A 21,862-nucleotide genomic window follows, 5' to 3' on the forward strand; every position below is an offset into this window, starting at 1 on the left:
GTTTATCCTAAAGGAGATCAGTCCTGGATGTTCACTGGAAAGACTGATGTTGAAGCTGAAACTCCAATACTTTGGCCGCATGATGTGAAGAGCTGACTCATTTGAAAAGACCCTGATACTGGGAGGGATTGGGGGCAGGAGAAGGGGACAAGAGAGGATGAGGTGGTTGGACAGCATCACTGACTCAATGGACATGAGTTTGGGTAGGCTCCAGGAGTTGGCAATGGACAGGGAGGCCTGGCATGCTGCAGTCCATGGGGTCACAAAGAGTCAGACACGACTGAGCGACTGAATTGAACAGACAAGACAGCACGAGATACAGATGTAAAGAACAGACTTTTGGATTATATGGGAAAGGAAGGGCAGGATGATTTGAGAGAAAAGCATTGAAACATGTGTATTACCATATGTAAAACAGATGACCAATGCCGGGTTCGATGCAGGAAGCAGGGCACTCAAAGCTGGTGTTCTGGGACAACCCAGAGGGATGGAGTGGGGAGGGAGTTCAGGATGGGGGGACACATGTGCACCCGTGGCTGATTCATGTCGATTTGGCAAAAGCCACTACAATATTGTAATTAGCCTCCAATTAAAATAAATGAATTTTTTTAAAGCAAAAACATATATATAAAATTTTTTAAAAAGCATGCAAAAATCTAGATGTCCATTCATAAAATTAAGCTATATTAATATAGCTAATTACATAAAACTAATGAAAAAGGGGGGATGGCTTACCGCCTGTTCCAGATTTAAATCAATTTTCAGCAGTGGTTTTCCCACATGATTTTTCTGGACTTTTGAGAGAGTATCTTTCACCTAAAATTAAACATAGAAGATTGTGAAAATGTATATCCCCAATTTAAAACAATCTTATTCGTGCTTAAAATGTTGTGAATGCCAGAGAATTAATCAAATGTTAGCAAGAAATCATTAAAACATACCTTCACATACTAAGGGCTTCCCTGGTGGCTCAGAGGATAAAGTGTCTGCTTGTAATGCAGGAGACCTGGGTTCAATCCCTGGGTTGGGAAGATCCCCTGGAGAAGGAAATGGCAACCCACTCCAGTATTCTTGCCTGGAGAATCCCATGGACAGAGGAGCCTGGCAGGCTACAGTCCACAGAGTCACAAAGAGTTGGACACGACTGAGCAACTTCACTTCACGTACTAAGAAAGATTTTCACTACAATGCAGAGTATCTTCCTCAAGGAAGCAAGTTACATTAATCCAAGCTATAGCACACCTTTTCCAAAGTAAGAAATAACGTACATAGACAACTGAAGTAACTACCAAAAGACTTTATTATGAGAATCTAAGTTCCATGTGAAATAAATTCATATTCTTAGGACAGCACACTCTTACATCCTGACAAAAAATAAATAAATAAAACCTTTGCTGAGTAGGTTGCAGTCGTGTCCAACTCTCTCCAACCCCATGGACTACAGCCCACCAGGCTCCTCTGTCCATGGGATTCTCCAGGCAAGAATACTGGAGTGGGCTGCCGTTCTCTTTTCCAGGGGATCTTCCCGACCCAGGGATCGAACCCAGATCTCCTGCATTGCAGGCAGATTCTTTACCGTCTGAGCCACCAGGGAAGCCCCGAGTATGTTGGTTTTACTCAACTAAATATTTTGTACACATTCCATTGTTCACCAAGACAATGAAAGAGAGTAAGCCCTCAATTAGTCACCATTCACTTTCACTTTTCACTTTCATGCATTGGAGAAGGAAATGGCAGCCCACTCCAGTACTCTTGCCTGGAGAATCCCAGGGATGGGGGAGCCTGGTTGGCTTCCATCTATGGGATCGCACAGAGTCGGACACGACTGAAGCGACTTAGCAGCAGCAGCACATTTCATCACTTTTGCAAAGCCACTGATTTGAACTGAAACATTTTTATTTTTGATGAACAAGATTTAGACATTTGTTTTTGCTTTAGCAATATCAGAAGTCATTTAAACAGGATGAAATATATACAGTTGCTTAGTTTATAATATAATAGAGAAAATAGGAACAGGTCACATTTGAGGAATATGAAGCTTAATACTGGGGGATCTCTTTTCAAAAAGAATTAAAGATTATGAACACAAAATTAGCTTGGAAATTGGTGGTGGTAATGCAAAGTGACTGTTAAGTGGTGGGTACATGGCTTCTTTTGAGAATGATGGAAATATTCTAAAATTAGATTTTGATGATGACGTACAAGTAAATAAACAAAATCCATTGAATTGTACACCTTAAATGGGCATACTTTATGGCACTTCAATTATATCTTTTGGATCAGTATGTGGATGCATTGGAAGATTAGGAAGAGTCTAGAAATCTGTCTCAATCTGAAACAGCCCCAGGTATTAGGCAACCCCAGATAATTCTTAATCCAGAGAAACAAATTCTGAAGAGCAATTTATGAACTACAGAACAATATTCTTGAGCTGGGATTCATAGGCTTATTTTTTGGTTTGCTAGTTCTAAAAACAAAACAAAACTTTTTAATACTGTGTTTTATCTTAATGATACTAAAATTCTCTTACATTCATTAAGACAAATTTTGTTTTCAGCTCATAAATTATCAGTGCAAAAGAGTACTTTATTCAAGAATATAGTTTAAAACAGCAAGTCTAAAAACAGTTTTACTGCCTATTCTTGAGGGTGAAAATTTTCTTTTCCTTGAAAAATGAATCCTGTATTATTCTCCTAGAGGACTCCTACAAAACCTAGAAATTAGGCTAGAATTTGGTCTGCAAGGGCAGTATTCTCTCTAATTTATGCCTTGACTGGGAATGAGGATAGCTTTATAATTGAAAAAAAAATTCAAAAGCTAGAGATATCATTTTGTTGTTGTTAATTACTTGTTAATTAGTTGTTCTTAATTACTCCATCAAGGTACTCATTCATTTATCAACTATACAACAAACATTTCCTAAACACTTATCCATCAGAAATTACAGATTTCTTTGCTCACTGCCAAAGACAATCACATTGAAATTTTATTAACAGCATCCATTAAAAAGAAATTCAGTTTGCCTTTAAAGAAAAACTCTACTTTTTTCATTATACTGTAATTCAACCTTGGTTAGAAACTGGACCCTTAAATTTGCAGAGAGATTTCTATCAGGGCAAACAGCAAACTTTCAGACTAGCACTTCGTCATTAAGACCTGATTCCTGAATACTGCTGCTGCTAAGTCGCTTCAGTAGTATCCGACTGTGCGACCCCGTAGACAGCAGCCTACCAGGCTCCCCTGTCCCTGGGATTCTCCAGGCAAGAATACTGGAGTGGGTTGCCATTTCCTTCTCCAATGCAGGAAAGTGAAAAGTGAAAGTGAAGTCGCTCAGTCGTGTCTGACTCTTAGCAACCCCATGGACTGCAGCCCACCAGGCTCCTCCGTCCATGGGATTTTACAGGCAAGGGTACTGGAGTGGGGTGCCATTGCCTTCTCCCTCCTGAATACCAGTAATAGGCAAATAAAGTCAAAAGCTTACTATTTAGTTTTACGTGAAAAATTTAGCTTTACACGAAGATAATTGTCTCTCTAATTAGAATGTATATTTTGTACTTAAAGGAAATACAGTTGATTCTTGAACAACATGGGTTTGAATTGTGCTGGTTCGCCTCTACATGAATTTTTTTCACTAAAAACGATTACAGTGCCATCCAATCTACAGGTGGTTGAATTTACAAATACCAACTGAAGATACAGAGGCCAAATGTGAAGCTGTATGTTAATTACTGACTCCACAGAGGATCAGCACCCCTAATCCACACAGTATTCAAAGGTCAACTGTATTTTCATCCTTAATACATGTACAGGAGCTTTCCTGGTGGCTTAGAGGTAAATGATTTGCCTGTCAATACGAGAGAGACAGGTTTGATCCCTGATCCACAAAGACCCCACATGCCATGGAGCAACTAGGCCTGTGCAACGCAACTGTTGAGCCCATGCACCTCAGAGCCCATGCTCCACAACAAGAGGCCACTACAATGAGAAGCCTGTGCACCACAATGAGAAGGCTGCATGCCACAACTAGGGAATAACTCCCGCTCTCCAAAACCAAAGAAAAGCCTGCGCAGCAATGAAGACCCAGCACAGCCAAAAATAAATAAATAAAGTTTAATACATTTGCTGCTGTTGGTTAGTCGCCAAGCCATGTCTGACTCTTTGAGACCCCATGGACTGCAGCATGCCAGCGTTACATGTTAGCATTTAATTGAATTTGGGGGAAATAAAAAATAAAACAAATACAATACCTTTGATTCCACTTGGTTTAGCATAAGCGGAATGTCAGAAGTTGTTGACTTGGGAATCCCAAGGGTATCGCAGATAGCCTGAACTTCCTGATAAATTTCACTATTTTTATCTAATTGAGAATTTTTACACTTCTTGTTCTGTAGTATCTGTAAAGCTTGAAGCTCTGTACTTAAAAATACTATAATAAAAAAAGGGAAAAACAAATAATGTTAAAATGCACAAGAATGCTTTAAAAATCCCACTTGTGGGTATACACGCAAAGGACCTTTAGTGAGGATCTCAAAGAGGTCTTCCCTACCATATTCACTGCTGTACTGTTCATAATAGCCAAGACAGGGAAACAACCTAAGTGTCCTTCAACAGCTGAATGGATAAAGAGAATGTGGTATGTGTATACAATGGAGTATTACCCAGCTTTAAAAAGAAGGGAATCCAGTCATTTGTTACAACATGGATGAACCTGGAAAATGCAAAGTGAGACAAGCCAGATGCAGAAAGACAAATACTAATGACGCCATCTCTATGAGGAATCTAAAACTCCTAACACAGAAAGTAGAATGGTGGTCACCAATCTAGGCAAGAAACAGGATATTTGTTAAATACAAATTTCTGAAGAACAGCAGATCCATTTTATTGAAGTTTCAAAATCAGAGGGATCTTGGCACAGTCCTCATAAGCAAAGTCTGACATATATTAGTTACATAAGATGAATAAGTCCTAGAGATCTACTTTACAGCATAACAATACTGTATTATATTCAGTTAACAGTTTCATTGTAACAGTTTACAGTTAACAATACTGTGTTGTATACTTAAAGATTTGCTAAGAGGGTAAATCTTACATTGAGTATTCTTATCACAAAAGAAATAATAAAGAGGGCAGAAGGAAATTTTAAAAAAGGGCAGAAAGAAATTTTAAAAATAGTGCCTATTCAGAGTCTAAAGTCTAGTAGGAGGGACCCATCAGTAAAAGAACAACATTAAAATCTTTAAGAATGTATAGAGCTGAAAAATTACTCTCTCTCTGATATGCAGAGCTCAAGCCAAGGGAGAATGTATAGCTTTAAGTGATCTATAAGCAGAGAGAGCAATCTGTAAAACCGCCTTTAGGACAGACCACTCCAGACTGTTCACAAGTCCTTTCACAGTCACCATTTCATCCTTTCAACAGTCATCTTTCTAAAAATTACTCAAAAATCTTAGATAGAAAAAATACAACAAAACGGTAACAGACTCTCACATACTGAGAAGTAAAAGGCAGTGGCTGAGAGCAGGCTGTGGAGGTGGGGGTATAACAGGTAAAGGCACAAACCTCCACTTAGAAAAGAAATAAGCCTCGGGGATGTAATATATAATTTAAAGCATACGGTCAATAATATTGTAATAACTTTTTATGGAAACAGATGCCTACTACAATTTCCACAGTGACCATTTCACAACATATGCAAAGGTCAAATCATTATGTGGTACACCTGAAACTAACATAATATTTATATGAATCATATTTCAATTTTAAAAAATAGTAAAAAAAAAAAAACCCACATCATTTTGGAAAGCAAAAAATTAAATCATTAGTCTTTTTTAAATTAACTTTCAGAACAGTAAAGACAGATACTGGGGGTTCATTTGTTTTCATTTCAGTTAAATTTATACACACACAATTTAATATAATAGTTTCAACTTCAGTAGAGCAGGAAAAGATATCTGAGAAACTGTTTAAAAGTACAAGGATCCCACCCTTAGAGATTCTGAACCAGAACATTTTAAGTTCGATTTGGGAATCTGTATGGTTTTAGAGCCAAGGTGATTCTCTCGGACAGGATTGAGAGCCACTAATTTAAGGTTTTTCCATGTAATCTACACATAATAGTCTAAGGAATCCACAAAAAGCTAAGACCAATACATATCAAACTTTGCTTATGACAACTATGCCAAGGTCCCTCTGATTTTAAAACTTCATTAAAACAGATCACCGTTCTTCAAAAATTTATATTTTGGAACCACGGCTGAAGTCTGTCTTCGTTCTACAGAAACATGTTGTACATAAGAGTACAAACAAGAGTTCAGTCTAGTATTTAAAATGCTAATCCACGCAGATGGACAATAATACTGTGATAAGTCTTCTCATACAGATTCTCAGACTCCTCACCCCAAAGCAATAACCAATGTTAGTTTCTGGGTATCTTTTTAACCATATATGTATATTTAGTATATGTTTCTACCATCTATACACTTTTATTTCTACTACAGAAACAAGAGTATACATCTTCTGTGTATTTCTTTGCCAATATATTCTAGAGATCATTCCATATTTACACATTTTATCTACTCTCATTCTAAAGGCTCTATCATGGTATCAGGGTGGCATTACACCACCCTTATGGCAGAAAGTGAAAAAGAACTAAAGGGCCTCCTGATGAAAGTGAAAGAGGAAAGTGAAAAAGCTGGCTTAAAGCTCAACATTCAGAAAACTAAGATCATGGCATCTGGTCCCATCACTTCATAGCAAATAGATGGGGAAACAGTGGTAACAGTGGCAGATTTTATTTTGGGGGGGTCCAAAATCACTCTAGATGGTGACAGCACCTGTGAAATTAAAAGATGCTTACTCCTTGGAAGGAAAGTTATGACCAACCTAGACTGCATATTAAAAAGCAGAGACATTACTTTGCCAACACAGGTCCCTCTAGTCAAGGCTATGGTTTATCCAGTAGTCATGTATGGATGTGAAAGTTGGACCGTAAAGAAAGCTGAGCGCCAAAGAACTGATGCTTTTGAACTGTGGTATTGGAGAAGACTCTTGAGAATCCCTTGGACTGCAAGGAGATCCAACCAGTCCATCCTAAAGGAAATCAGTCCTAGGTGTTCACGAGAAGGACTGATTTTGAAGCTGAAACTCCAATACTTTGGCCATCTGATGCGAAGAGCTGACTCATTTGAAAAGACCCTGATGCCGGAAAAGACTGAAGGCGGGAGGAGAAGGGGATGACAGAGGATGAGATGGTTGGATGGCATCACTGACTCGATGGACAGGAGTTTGAGTAAACTCTGGGAATTGGTGATGGACCAGGGAGGCCTGGTGTACTGCAGTCCATGGGGTCGCAGAGTCGGACACGACTGAGCTACTGAACTGAACTGATCCATGGTATCACTCGAAGATGTACTATTTCTATTTAACAATAAACAATGCCATAATGAACACTTTTCGTATATCTCTGTACACTCAGGATGAACTACTAGTCACTGAGCTGCCAGTTCAAAGAACAGATGAATTTTACCTGTGTTACTGAAAATTTGCCTTTCCAAAAAGATGGTCCCAATTATTCTACCACCACACTTCAATACCTGGAAGTAGCATATGAGAATGCTTCCTTACGACTTTTTTTTTCCTGGTATTTGCTAGCCTGGTAAGTGAAAAATGATTTCTTTTTTTTGCAACTCTAACTTTGTGCATCTTTAAATGCTTAGAAGCAATTTTTAAAAAACTTTTTTCTGTAGGATGCCATTTCATGCCTTATGTACTTTACATATTTTCCCAGTGAGTTTTTATCTTTATAAAAGCTCTTCATATAGTAAGCAATTTGGCCCTTTTAGTTGTACACACAATGCCAACAATTCTAAGAACATGCCACTTATTAAAGCAGTATGTTTTAAAGGTAGTAAAACTAAAGATGAAATATATGCTGGTAAGATTGCTAAAAGGATCTTTCTGGAACAAAATATGGCAATATATATCCAGACAGAATTTTTTTAATGTTCATAATCTCTAAGTAAAAGCATCCAAAAATATGAACAAAGTAATTAACTTAAAATATAAAAAATCCAAATACCTCTAAATTTGAAATCTATTAAATAAAAATGTCGATAGTGTAGAAAGCTATGTAGCCAATTTAAATCATTTTTTCAAAAATACTAAGTGATGGGAAAATAGATACATTAAATGAAAAAGAGGAAGAGCAAGAATTACACATGAAACAAATCTCAATCTTTTAAACATGTGTGTACAAAGGAAAAAGAAGGCAAAAGAAATACACTGAAAAGTTATTCATGACTGTCTCTGGGGAGTGAAATGATAATTATTTTTTTTACATATTTATCTACTTTCTAAGATTCCTATGATGAGAATATAATTTTCCAACAAGTAACATGAAATTTACTATTCTAAGTATACAGTGGCTTTAAGTAGATTCACATAGCTGTTTAACCATCACCACCATCCAACTCCAGAACTTTCTCATTTTCCTTAACAGAAACTCTGTACTCATTTACACTAATTCTCCCTACACTAATTCTCCATTTCACCCTACCTCTCAAGCATGTATTTTTATAAATCAGAAAAAAAACTATACCAACCTCTCTTATAGTTCCTCTATACTTTACTTGGATCAGAAACTTACAGTACTATTATTGCTGAGCTTCTTAGAAGCAAAGGCAAAAAGGGAAACATGATTTACATAGTTCTCATTGACTAATATAAAGAGTATACAAGTTCCTCATAGCCAGTGCTTCTTAGCTTCCTTTTGTCCTAATACACTTATGGGTTATTGTGCCCTCCCATTAATAATGGTTCATTAAGTCAGTGACTCACACTGAATGGGAGGAAGACAAGGAAAGAGTGTAAGAAATGGGGGCACATAATGTTCATTCTCTCCAACGCACAAGATAATTCAACTGTCGAGATTTTGATTATAACCACTAAACACATAAACATGATTTCTGCTGTAATGAAATTAACATCTTAACACTAGAGCATAAAGGAATAGATCATGCGCATCTTTTTATAAATGGTACAGCCTAAAATAACAGAAATCTTCAATAATAGAAGATGCTAGAAAAATTCTTTCAAGAGATCACAGTTTGTAGAACTTTCAAAATAGCATGAAATTAAACTAACTAAATTTGAAAAAAATTTAAGGGACCCAATGTAAACAAATGCATCTGTTATTTATAGTAACTGTTTAGACATAGGGTAATCTGTACTTCAAGTTCATCCCTGATGAAACACAGGCCACATGCACCAGAATCCAAGTGGCACAAGGGCACAATTTTCTTTTAAACAGATATATCCCTAATGCTTAGAGCAGTTTCTAATACAAGAGAAAGTGATCAATAAATTTTCTGAACTATCACTAAGTGCCTATCGTCTAATAATTTGCTTAGCAGCCTAATTTCAGAGAGTTTTAACATTAAACAGGACTTTGGAGATCACCACTTTAGCCAACTAGTAATAAATGTCAAGGGATGAATTAGGTGAAGGAAAAACTGCTAAAGTACTAGTCATAAACAAAGGGTAATCTACACTGGCCAAATAAATTATAAGTGTTATGGAAATCTTAGAGAGTACATTAGTAGAATTTATCCTACATTGATACAAATATCTGAGTCAGTTTCACATTTTAAGCCAAATATTAAAACCTAATACACAAAATGTCTAATGCTTCATTAATTATAGTTCATAAATCTTGACTTGAAAATAACACAAACCAGATCAAACACAGGCATTTAAACTGTTCAAAGAAATGTAACTTACACAGTAGTTTCAAACAATCATCCTTCTTTTTTAAGCGGTCTTTAATATCTCCAGATATGAGTACAGAATATGGACATGCCATTTCTTTTAAAAAGCCACTTATCTCAAGCTGGAAGCTTTCTAGATCATCTCTCCCTTTAAAAAAGAAGAGGCATAAAACATTTACTAAATATTTACGACATAATCTGATACTATCAAATCTACTAGTTGATTTTAATTTTATATCAATTCTAAATTTTCACTTCAACATTAAATCCTTAAATGTGTGACCAAAAGTAACATATTAGGTAAGCTTAGGTTAAAGTAACCAAAACATATTTCTACATATAGAAAGTGACACTTAAATTCAAGAACATAAGTATCTAATCATGAAATTGTAAATCTTCTTATATTTAAATCTCTGATAAGTATCTTCCAAAGGGCTTTCCATAAAAGCTGATAAAATGGAAATATTTTATGTTAGTAACTGAAATATTACAGCATTATTATGGCTATAATTATCAACTGGCTTCAGAGCAAATGATCCATTTCTATTGTATTTCTATGGGTTTAGATAATAAATGCAATCATCTAATTAAACCTCAGCACCTGTCCTTCTTTCATAATCGAATTATGTGGGAACTTGTATCATAAGTTCTGATGCAGCTTATTTTACTTTACTTCAGGTGAATTCTATTAGATTTGGCAAGGAAAAAAAAAATTTGAAAAGTAAGAATAGCATCAGAAGGGAATGCTACTTTTATCTGATAGCAAATGCCCAACACACTTTTATTTTCTACCAAAGACCCACAAGAATTCCAACTACCAAGAGTAATGAATTAAAACTTGTAAACTAGCAGAGGAATTTTTTATAAATGTATTCCTATGTGAATCCATGTCCTGAGTTATAGGTTTGGTAATACAACTTAAATTAGGGATTACACATACTTTACAGGAAAAAACAAAAAAACAAAAAAAACCCACCTTAATTCCAAAAATGAAGTATTCAAAAACTAAACTTTTTAATAACCAAATTCAATACTAAGTTCAAGACAGCAGATAAACAATATTTATAATTTTGTATAAATTTAAGAAATAATTTTGGGTTAATCAATATGAAATTAAATTGAAAGATATTTAAATCACATACTGAAGTTCTTTGTATTAACGACTTTTCTTTGTACGGTGAGCACATTATAGATAAAACTGTAAATCAAAACCTATCATTTAATTTTACTAGTAAACAGAAAAATAAATAAAACTAAATAGCAATACCAGCTGAAGTGATACTTTCTTCCAAGTTGCACAGTGATTTTATTTGAGAGCTTAACCAAACACAGAGCTCTGAAAATTCAGGTGAAGACAGTCCACTCTCTGCTGCCTTTGTAAGTGCTTGCTCTTCTAACAGTGGTCCCTTATACCTAAAAAGGAAAATATAAAAGATTAAAACAATAAGCAAAACCCTAATACATGTAATACTTTTTAATCAAAGTCTGCTGCTTGTCTTTGTGAATAAAATATTATTGGAACACAGACAATAAATGTATCCATCTATCTGACTGTTTCCCTATATTTGTGACAGAGAAAGCATGGCCAGCAAAACCTAAAAGTTTTACTCTCTGGTTTGTTATAAAAATAGTTTGCTGGTTTCTGCTCTACATAACTAACATTTCATTTTTTGTTTCAAAGTTTTTTAGTAAAATTATCAACCTATTTTAAGATAAATATTACATATAACAAAGTCAAACAGAGTAATAACTATACCAGTTACAGGAATAAGAAAAAAGTAACAGTTAAAGGAGAATGGATGCAAATTTTAAATTTAAAAACATAAAGCCGAAAGGGATGTATGAGATTATTTTACTCTTATTTCTTTTATAAGTTTATACTTTTAAACACTGCTACAAAGTATATTTGAATAGAACCTTAAATTTTCAAACCACTTTTACGTATGTTAATTGAATTTGTATCAGTTTTCTTTTATTGTTCTTAGTGTACCTGAACTTTTTTCCCCCCACGTTACAAACTTTTTAAGTTTTAGCACATCTGCTGGGTTTTCACCCACTGCAGTTATTTTTCATTTGATAATCAAATTGTCCTATCTCTGATTAGTGGGAGCCCATTCATGTTAGTCAATGAGTTCTCTGACTAGTTCCCAGAATTCTTTGAATATTTTTCTTGATTTCTATGACAATATGTTCTTGCCTTTTACCTGCAACTGGCCATTTCTCCAAGAAGCCCTGATTCTCTTCAATGGTATTTATTTAGAGTACATAATCTGGCAGTCAAGGTTAGTCACTGCAACTGTACCTTTTTAAGAGAAATTACATCAGGAGTTCACACTGCTATTTTCAATTCAGATTTAGAATTATAGGGTTTTTACCTATTTTGCTTTACATTTTAATCTGTTTTTCTCTTACAATGCAAATTCTGGTTTCTTATGACATAGAATCCTAGTATGGCAACCTACTCCAGTATTGTTGCCTGAAAAATGCTATGGACAAAGGAGCTGGTGGACTACAGTTCATGAGGGTCGCAGAGTCAGACACAACTCAGTGACTAAACAGCAACAAATATAAAAATATAAATTACATAGCTTCAGAATAGAAAAAACAGCATTATTACTAATAAAATTACTGAAAACAATTTATATTTTTGTTTCTATCCATTCCAGTTCAGTTCAATCGCTCAGTCTTGTCCCCCTCTTTGCGACCCCCTGAACCAGAGCATGCCAGGCCTCCCTGTCCATCACCAACTCCCGGAGTTCACCCAAATCCATGTCTATCGAGTCTGTGATGCCATCCAGCCATCTCCTCCTCTGTCGTCCCCTTCTCCTGCCCTCAATCTTTCCCAGCATCAGGGTCTTTTCAAATGAGTCAGCTCTTCACATCAGATGGCCAAAGTACTGGAGTTTCAGCTTCAACATCAGTCCCTCCAATGAACACCCAGAACCAATCTCCTTTAGAATGGACTGGCTGGATCTCCTTGCAGTCCAAGAGTCTCCTCCAACACCACAGTTCAAAAGCATCAATTCTTCGGTGTATAGGAAAACAATTTCTTTCCATGTGATTAAATCCTACACAATATATTGACAGAGTTTTCTCTTTTTGCTTTTTTTTTAAAAGAGATTTGTCTTTTTATGTTTTGATTTCATTCTAGGTTTGCTTTATCATTATGTAAAACGTTTATATGGCTTCAATGTCAAAAACAACACATGGCACATTCAGACAAATCTAGCTCGTAATCTTAATGCTCTTCCCTCTGCTGTTTCCTCCATTCCTCACAGGAAATCACATGGATTAATTTGGGGAGTCAAATCATGTTTTAAAAAATGTATATACATGCACACAGGCACACACACACACGTGAGTGCTCAGTCACTCAGTTGCATCTGACTCTTTGCTACCCCATGGGCTGTAACCCACCAGGCTCTTCTGTCCATGGGGTTTCCAGACAAGAATACTGGAGAAGGTGACCATTTCCTTCTCCAGGGGATCTTCCCGACTCAGGGATCAAACCCACGTCTCCTGAAGCTCCTGCACTGGCAGGCAGATTCTTTACCACTGCGCCACCTGGGGAGTCCATACATGCATGCACACACCCAAACATGTACTTGTTTAGATAAAAGGCAGCCTACTATCTACTGTTTTATTCCTTTTTTTAAACATATATACATGCACACACATATCTATATATATTGGAAATCAAAGATATTATTCAATCATACTTATGGTTGTACAGTACTCCACTGTCTGGACTGTACCATATTTTATTTGCTATCCGCCCACTGAAGGATAGTTTGTTTTTTTGTAGTGCTCTGCTATTATCAAAAATTAGACAAAGAAAAAAAATAGGGCAAATTTTTGTCACTGTATATCTGGGACAGATTCCTAGAGGTGCAATTGTTGGATCAAAGGGTAAATGGATATGTAACTTTGCTGGATACTATAAAGTTTTCCTATACAAGGATTATACAATTAAAATACAAAAGTATCCATTACCCATAACTCACCAAAGTTGCCAAACATTTGGATTGTTGACCATATGGTTTTCTCAATATAGTTTTAATTTACATTTCTCTTATGGCAAGACTGTATCCTTTTCATACATTTAAAGGTGATTTGCATTTCTTTTTCTCTAAATTCTCTGGTCATATTTTAGGAAGGGTTTTTTCAAGTCCCCTTTCGCAGATAAGAAATTAGGGCGTAATGAAGTTAGGATACCTGCCTTATGCAGCAGGCCAGAGGAATATTACAATCATCCCCTCTTTACAGTAATGCTTTAAAGTTAAAATTATCTTAATTCTGGCTTCCCAGGTGGCGCTAGCGGTAAAGAACCTGCCTGCCAAGGAAGCAGACATAAGAGACGTGGGTTCACTCCCTGGGTCGGAAAGATCCTCTGGAGAAGGAAACGGCAACCCACTCCAATATTCTTGCCTGTAGGATCCCCATGGACAGAGGAGCCTGGCAGGCTACAATCCATGGGATCACAAAGTCAGACACAACTGAGCAACTAACACTATACTACACAAGGTAATATCAGAAGATAAACAAGTGATGACATTGTTTTAAAACCAGATTTGACCCATGATGCGCCATGTGAACTCAAACTTCTGTCCACACTAACAAGGAAACAAAGTAAATAACCTGGCCAGGCAATGCAGTCAGCTAGCACTAGACCATCTCTCTGTTCCTCTAACCAAGACTGGTTCCCCTGGTGTTACCTTTCTACCATGACTTACAGAGCCTCTCATTCAGATTTCATAGTAAGCATCTTGTTTCTCCCTACTTGCTTTCATTTCTGCAATAAAGCAACAATCATGGGCTCTCAAAAAAATTTTAACTAATTTATATTATTAGTGATGTTACTTTTACTGAAATGCCAATTGTAAAATTCAACAAAAATTTACTAAATCACCCAAAATACTAAATCTTGAATACACAATCCTTAATGCCTCAGCTCATTAAAACAGGCAAAAGTAAAAAAGAAAAATAAATGCATTTAACATGAATAGTTAATAACAATCATAATAATAGCAACTAACATCTATAAACTAATCTTAGGCCAGTGCTACATGCTGTATGTGTATTAACACATTATAATAATATCCTATAAGAGAGGTATTATCATGCCCAGTTTGTTCTATCACTTGTTCAATTAGGAAAGTGCCACTCTAATTCCAAACACTGGAGACAACTCCCCTAGGCCTAGACTCCCCCAGGGCCATACACAGTGGAACCACAGTTGCTGATATGACACTACTTTAAGCTGGGTGAACCAAATTCAGTCCAGTAGGGCCACTGGCAGATCTTCAAAAGGACACAGTCAAGGTCTCAATTACTTTCTTTTTTCTGTTTTCATAAGTCAACATATAAAATACGAGACCCCTTTGCCCCCACCCCCCACCCTGTCATTTACTCACCCTACTGGCTTGTCTCTGACTCAGCTCTCCACTTCTTCCTATTTCCCAAACTCTTCCTCTATGTTCCAACCATAAAGAACAACTCTCCTATTCTGTCATGTCTTCTCAGAAAGATTTATAACCACTACTCCAAGCTTTGGGTATTTCTCTCATAAGTGCCTAAACGTCAAACAGTGGGGTTTTGCTCTCCTTGCTTCCCAGTACAGCATCCCATATCACTCACTGCTCCTATCTGTTTTTAAATTGAAAAGTTGTTATACAATGCTGTTAGTTTTAGATGTACAACAAAGTGACTCGGCTATATGTACAAACGTATCTTTCTATTCAGATTCTTTTCCTATATAGATTTTTATAAAATATTGAGTATAGTTCCCTGTGCCATATAGTAGGTCCCTGTTTATTTTATATATATAATTCCTAATTTACCCCTACCCCCAACATCTTTCCCCTTTGGCAACCATACGTTTGTTTTCTACATCCTGTGGGTCTACTTCTGTCTTGTACGTAAGTTCATTTTTGTATCACTTATATGATTGCACATATAACCAATACTATGTGATATTTATCACTGACTGGCTTATTTCACTTAATTTCTAGGTCCATCCATGTTGTGTAAATGGCATTATTTCACTCTTTTATGGCTAAGTAATATTCCACTGTATAAATACACCACATCTTTATCCATTTCCTCTGTCGATGGACATTTAGGTTGCTTCCCTATTGTGGCTATTATAAATAGTGCTGCAATGAACGCTGCCATTCATATACCTTTTCAAATTACGGTTTTCTCCAGATGTATGCCCAGAAGTGGGATGCAGGATCATATGGAAGTTCTATTTTTTGTTTTAAGGAACCTCCATACTGTTCTCCACAATGGCTTTAACAATTTACATCCCCACCAACAGCGTATGAGGCCTCCCTTCTCTCCACATCCTCTCCAGCACTTATTACTTGTAAACTTTTTGAAGATGGCCATTCTGACCAGTGCAAGGTGACTGCATTGTAGCTTTTACATTTCTCCAATAATGAACGATGTTGAGCACTTTTCGTGTACTTTCTGGTCGTGTGCATGTCTTCCCTGGAGAAACATCTACTTAGAGCATCCGCCTGTTTTCTGACTGGCTCCATCTTCTCGTGAATGTCCCCTGCTCGCTCCAGGCCCAGGCCTGCCAGATGTGCCACCCTCTTTCTCTCACGGTTTTCATTGATCAATCTCTTGGATGCTCATCAGCATTCCCTGTGCTCAGTTTCCTCTCCATTCCTACTGTCTTTCAATGACACTGAGTTTCTTCAAAATCCATATGTATACCCTTTCCAATACCCTGAGTTCTCAGCCTCTTTTCCAACCTTTGCCACTACACATTAATAAGCTACACCATCACTTGGAACTAAACCACATCCGAAATCACGAATCTGAACAAGTCACTCCCTGACCACAGCCTACTTATTCTACCTTCCAACTTGCTCTTTTGACCACACTTGGTACCATCTCGACCTCTGTTTCTATGGTTCCTCTGTATTCTCTGTATTTACTAGCTCCTGGCTGTCTTCACTTTCTTCCCTGTCCAACTGAGATTCCAAAGTGTATCATTTTATTTTATTGCTCAATAAATACTTATCAATGAATCATCAATATCATCATCTCCTTCAGCTCTAATATCTAATCCAATTAATCACTAAGACCAGTAATGTGTACAGGTGTGCAGACTCTTTGCAACCCCATGGATTGTAGCCTGCCTGGCTCCTCTGTCCATGAAACTTTCCAGGCAAGAATACTGGAATGGGTTGCCATTTCCTACTTCTTCCCGACTAAGGGATCAAACCTGCATTTCCAGCATTCAGGCAGATTCTTTACCACGGTGCCACCTGGTGAGCCCAAGACGAGTAATGTACTTCTTTCTATATCCACTGCCACTAAGCAAGCATCACTTCTTGCCTAGACTACTAAAAAATTCTCCAATCTATTCTCTACCATGCTGACAGAACTTTTTAAACTAGACATCTAAACACTCCCCTTTTCAAATTCATTAATCATGTTGCACTTCTGTTATGGCCTAAAAGGTGCTGCAAGCCCTGTGCCTCACCTAAATCTCATCAATCCAGTCTTCAACACTGCTCCCTGCTCTCTGCCCTCCAGCTGTATCAGCCTACCTCAAGTTCCCTTTTTTGACCCTCAACTGTCTGGCCCTATGCCTACCTCTGTGCACTCTGTGCTTTGAACCTTTCTTCATTCAGTACAGTTCAGTCGCTCAGTCGTGTCTGATTCTTTGCGACCCCATGAATCGCAGCACGCCAGGCCTCCCTGTCCATCACCAACTCCCGGAGTTCACCCAAACTCATGTCCGTCGAGTCAGTGATGCCATCCAGCCATCTCATCCTCTGTCATCCCCGTCTCCTCCTGCCTCCAATCCCTCCCAGCATCAGAGTCTTTTCCAATGTGTCAACTCTTTGCATGAGATGGCCGAAGTATTGGAGTTTCAACTTTAGCATCAGTTCTTCCAAAGAACATCCAGGGCTGATCTCCTTTAGAATGGACTGGTTGGATCTCCCTGCAGCCCAAAGGACTTTCAAGAGTCTTCTTCAACACCACAGTTCAAAAGCACCATTCATTCAACCACTATTTATTGTACTAGACCTGACTGTAAGATGTTCTGAGGAACAAAACAGGTAAAGCACCTGTTCTCCCAGAGCTGATTTTTGCGTGTGTATTAGCGAGTGGAGAGGGTGGATGTTCAAGAGACAATAACAAATGTGAAGGACAAGATAATCTGGAACAGGGATAAAGGCTGTGAAGAAAAACAGGATTATGGCTGAGGAAGAATCTATCTTGCATGTATTTATTCCCATGCCTTTAAGTATTAACATCATTCCAGGAGCTTTCACAGCACTCACCACTCTGAATTGCAAACACCAGCAGACTATACACTTCACGACTAGTTAAGCTACTAGTAATCTGAAAACTCTTTTTCCTTGGCCTAGCACATAAAATACACATTAGTGAATACAAGTTAACATCAAATTAATATGTTGTTAATGGATGGAAGAAACAGTTGAATGAATGGATTCACACTGAATTAAAAACACCTCTGGTCAAGGAAGCAGGAGTGATTTGCCCCGGGGCCCTAATTAAGCCACACGTTGTAAGAGGTAGGAGACAACAGCTGTGCTCTGGACTTCCAGAGCCTCTGAAAAATAGCCCCCGCGAGGCAGCAACACTGTCTCCCAAAGGAGTGCTGCCAGCCGGGCCCCTCCGCGTCTTCGCCGTGGGTCCCCGTTGCCGAGTTTCGAAACAAGGAGTTCGGAAAAGGGGGCCACGCGCCCTAGCTTTTCAGGCCTGCTCCACCCCTCAAACGGATTTCTCTCCCGCCTCCCTCTTAACTCCGTCGGCGCCGGAGGCAGCGAGGCAGGGAAGGAGGCCTGCACCGAGCCGCAGGAGCCCACCGGAGGCCCACATGGGGGAGACTGCGGCATCCACGGAGAGAGACAGCTTACGTTTTCCGGGGAAAGGCGATCCCAGGACTACTCACCCCAGCGCCTCTAGAGTATCCAGCACGTCCCCCTCCATCGTAGGTTCGGGACCCGGATCCGGCCCTCTCATGGTCCTTCGGCCCGAAGCTGTTCCTCACTCTAAAGAGCCCGCCGGAAACCGGCGTCGCGGTGCCAAGGTTCCGGCCAGATCTCAACCTGAACTGCCTGGGAAGGGTAAAGGAAGGTTCCTGACCTGCAGGCAACTGGCTGTTCTGCCTAAAACGACGTTATTTACACATACAATAATAGCTTTTTAAAATGATATCAACAACAAATAATAGTAATAAAAAGGATTGAGTTGTGTCTTATCAAGCATCGTTATTGTTTTGATCAGATTCCTGCCCTCTTTTTATAACAAAAATCCCGAAATAAAATATTACCTTGAGCTAAAATTGTACGGAGTATCATGTGCCTACACATAATTTTTAACTCAAATACACAATAAAGCTCCAACTTTAAAGAATAAATAGAGGAGATGTATAACAAAATGTTGTTTCATTATGTAACATAGATCAAAGAAATGATCAGATGCTTGCATCTATCTGTAGAATCCTCTTCAACATATGCAGACTATTGCACAGCTGAAAAAATATAGGTGAGTGTGAGACTTCCCTGGTGGTCCAGTGACTAAGACTCCCTGCCCTTAATGCAGGGAGCCCAGGTTCAATCCCTGGTCAGGGAACTAGAGCCCATAGGTCACAACTAAAAAACAAACAACAGTATTCCCTCTGTATACTTTTTATGGAGAATTCAGTGTCTAGAGGATACACAATTATTTTAAGGCTTATAAAAGAGAGTGAGCATAGAGCATAAAATCATTAACAGCTGTATCTCCCAAATAAATATCCAAATAAACACATAACAATTTATCCTTTTAAAGGACTGTCCCAAGCCTTACAGAATGGTGTAACATCTTTGGCCCTAGTCCACTGAAGTCAGTTATGTTCTCACCTACCTAATCATTGTTACTAATAAAGAGCTTGCCAATAAATTTATAAAACCCACAGAGAAGTTTACCCATAAATTTGAATAACTTTCAATAATGACTCTTCCTCTGTGACAACTTGAAGGGGTGGGATGGGGAGGAAGGTGGGAGGGAGGCTCAATAGGGAGGGTATATATGTATACCTATGGTTGATCCATGTTGATGTATGGCAGAAACCAACACAGTATTATAATTATCCTTCAATTAAAAATAAATTTTAAAAAAGTAATGACTCCTCTACCATATACCCAGGCTTAAGTATAAAATTATTTGCAGGTTAGTGGTTAAGAATCTGCCTTCCAATGCAGGGAAAGCAGTTTGATCCCTGGTCAGGAACTAAGATCCTACATGCCACCCAGTAACTATATCCACACAACAACTATTGAGCCTCGGTACCTAGAGAGAACCCTTGTGCCACAACCAAGACCACCATGCGTGCTCAGAAGCATCTGACTCTTTGCAACCCTATGGACTGTAGCCCACCAGGCTCCTTTGTCCATGGAATTTTCCAGGCAAGAGTACTGGAGTGGGCTGCCATTTCCTTCTGCAGATGATCTTCCTGACCCAAGAATCAAACTCACATCTCCTGAATCACAGGATTCTTTACTGCTGAGCCACTAGGGAAGTCAATAGAGACCAGATGCAGTCATAAATAAATGAATGCTTTTTAAACAAAAGACCAAAATTATAAAAAGTATGTTCTCTTACATTAAACAGTGAATCAATAAAAAAAGAAAATTTAAAAAAAATCCCCAAACATTTAATGCTCAGAATTTAAGCAATGCACTACTTCTGAATAATCAGATTAAACTAGGAATTAAACTAGAAAAAAAAAGATATGAGAAAATATTTTTGAACTGAATAACCATAAAAATACCATGTGAAGGATGCAGATAGACTCACACTTAAAAGAAAATATATAACATTAAATGCACATATTAGAAGATTTTTCAATTTCAAAAGATTGAAAATTAATTATCTAAGCATCAATTGCAAGAAGGTGAAAAGCAAAACAATTATATCCAAAGAAACAGAAATGAGAGAAAATACAATAAAGAAATTAAGATAAATTTGAGCCTTTTTGCAGACTAATAGTATTGCCAAAACTTTAGCCAAGCTGATCAGGAAAAAATAAATAAGTACAAAAGAAGAAGAAGCAAACATCCATTATTAGGAATGAAAAAAAGGACACAGGTACTTCATCATCAGATATTAGACAGTTAAAAGGATGTTATGAATAATTTCATGCCAATAAATTTGAAAATTTAAAGTTGATAAATTCCTTGAGAAACACTATTTAACAAAAATGATACAAGGAAATTTTTTAAATGAATAGTTTATATCTATTAAAGTATGACAAATTAAAAACCACCAACAAAAAATGCTCCAAGCCCAAAGTGTTTTCCTGATTTTTCCAAATACTTCAAAAAGAAATAACACCAATCTTATATAAATTTTTCCAGAGACTAGAAAAACATGGAGTATTTTGCAATGCTTTTTATGAGGACAACATTATCTTTAAAAAAATCAATACAAACATTATTAAAAAGAATTTATAGACCAGTTCCTCTCATGAAAAGATAGCTGCACTTACACAGCCACCTGAGGATGACAAAGCCACCACTGTAGTTCAGGCCCCTTCAATACATGGTGCTGGGCAATGGGATATCCAAATCATGGCCTCTACCTCATGCTATCATCAACACAAAAATCAATAAACAATCTATTTTAAGGAATAGAAGAGCATTTTAATCAAGCCAAGCTGAGGACCATAGCCTGGGAGACACAGATTCAAGAAGCACTTGAACTGTGTTCACACCTGACTACCACAAAAAAGAGGGAGGCTTAAATAGGCAAAACCCACAAAGTTACAGAAGTTGTTTGTCAGGAAGTAGGATTGGAGTCGGCAAGAAGAATGCTTGTTAAGCAAGGTTAGTTGGCATCCAAAATAGCTGCACAGTTTCAGGGAAAGATTTTGAGACCAGAAGGTTGCAGCTGGCAGCTGCTGGCAGATACTGTTTTGAAAATGGCTGGTGGTATCCTTGACTGTGACACAGCTCAGAAAATTCAAGTTCTCAGTGATGCAGGAACATGTCTGAAAACACATCCACAATGGCCATCAAGCTCCATTTTGGATAACAAAACCCCAGTTACGCCATTTAATTTTTAAC

General features: G+C 37.6%; 1 protein-coding gene across 1 annotated transcript in view; it reads right to left on the minus strand.

The window, feature by feature from the left end:
* The window catches only part of FAM98B (family with sequence similarity 98 member B), a 33,023-nt gene extending 14,240 nt beyond the window's left edge, over positions 1-18,783 (minus strand). Inside the window, exons 1-5 of the mRNA XM_068965799.1 lie at positions 18,706-18,783; positions 11,032-11,177; positions 9,778-9,912; positions 4,248-4,426; positions 736-816 (exon numbers count right to left, since the gene is read on the minus strand). Coding sequence (XP_068821900.1) covers positions 736-816; positions 4,248-4,426; positions 9,778-9,912; positions 11,032-11,177; positions 18,706-18,776 — 612 coding nt within the window. The 5' untranslated portion in view covers positions 18,777-18,783. The remainder of the gene's footprint in view (positions 1-735; positions 817-4,247; positions 4,427-9,777; positions 9,913-11,031; positions 11,178-18,705) is intronic.
* Positions 18,784-21,862: the final 3,079 nt, after the last annotated feature.

This window comes from Capricornis sumatraensis, chromosome 2 (genome assembly GCF_032405125.1).
Source record: "Capricornis sumatraensis isolate serow.1 chromosome 2, serow.2, whole genome shotgun sequence".
Lineage (NCBI taxonomy): Eukaryota > Metazoa > Chordata > Mammalia > Artiodactyla > Bovidae > Capricornis > Capricornis sumatraensis.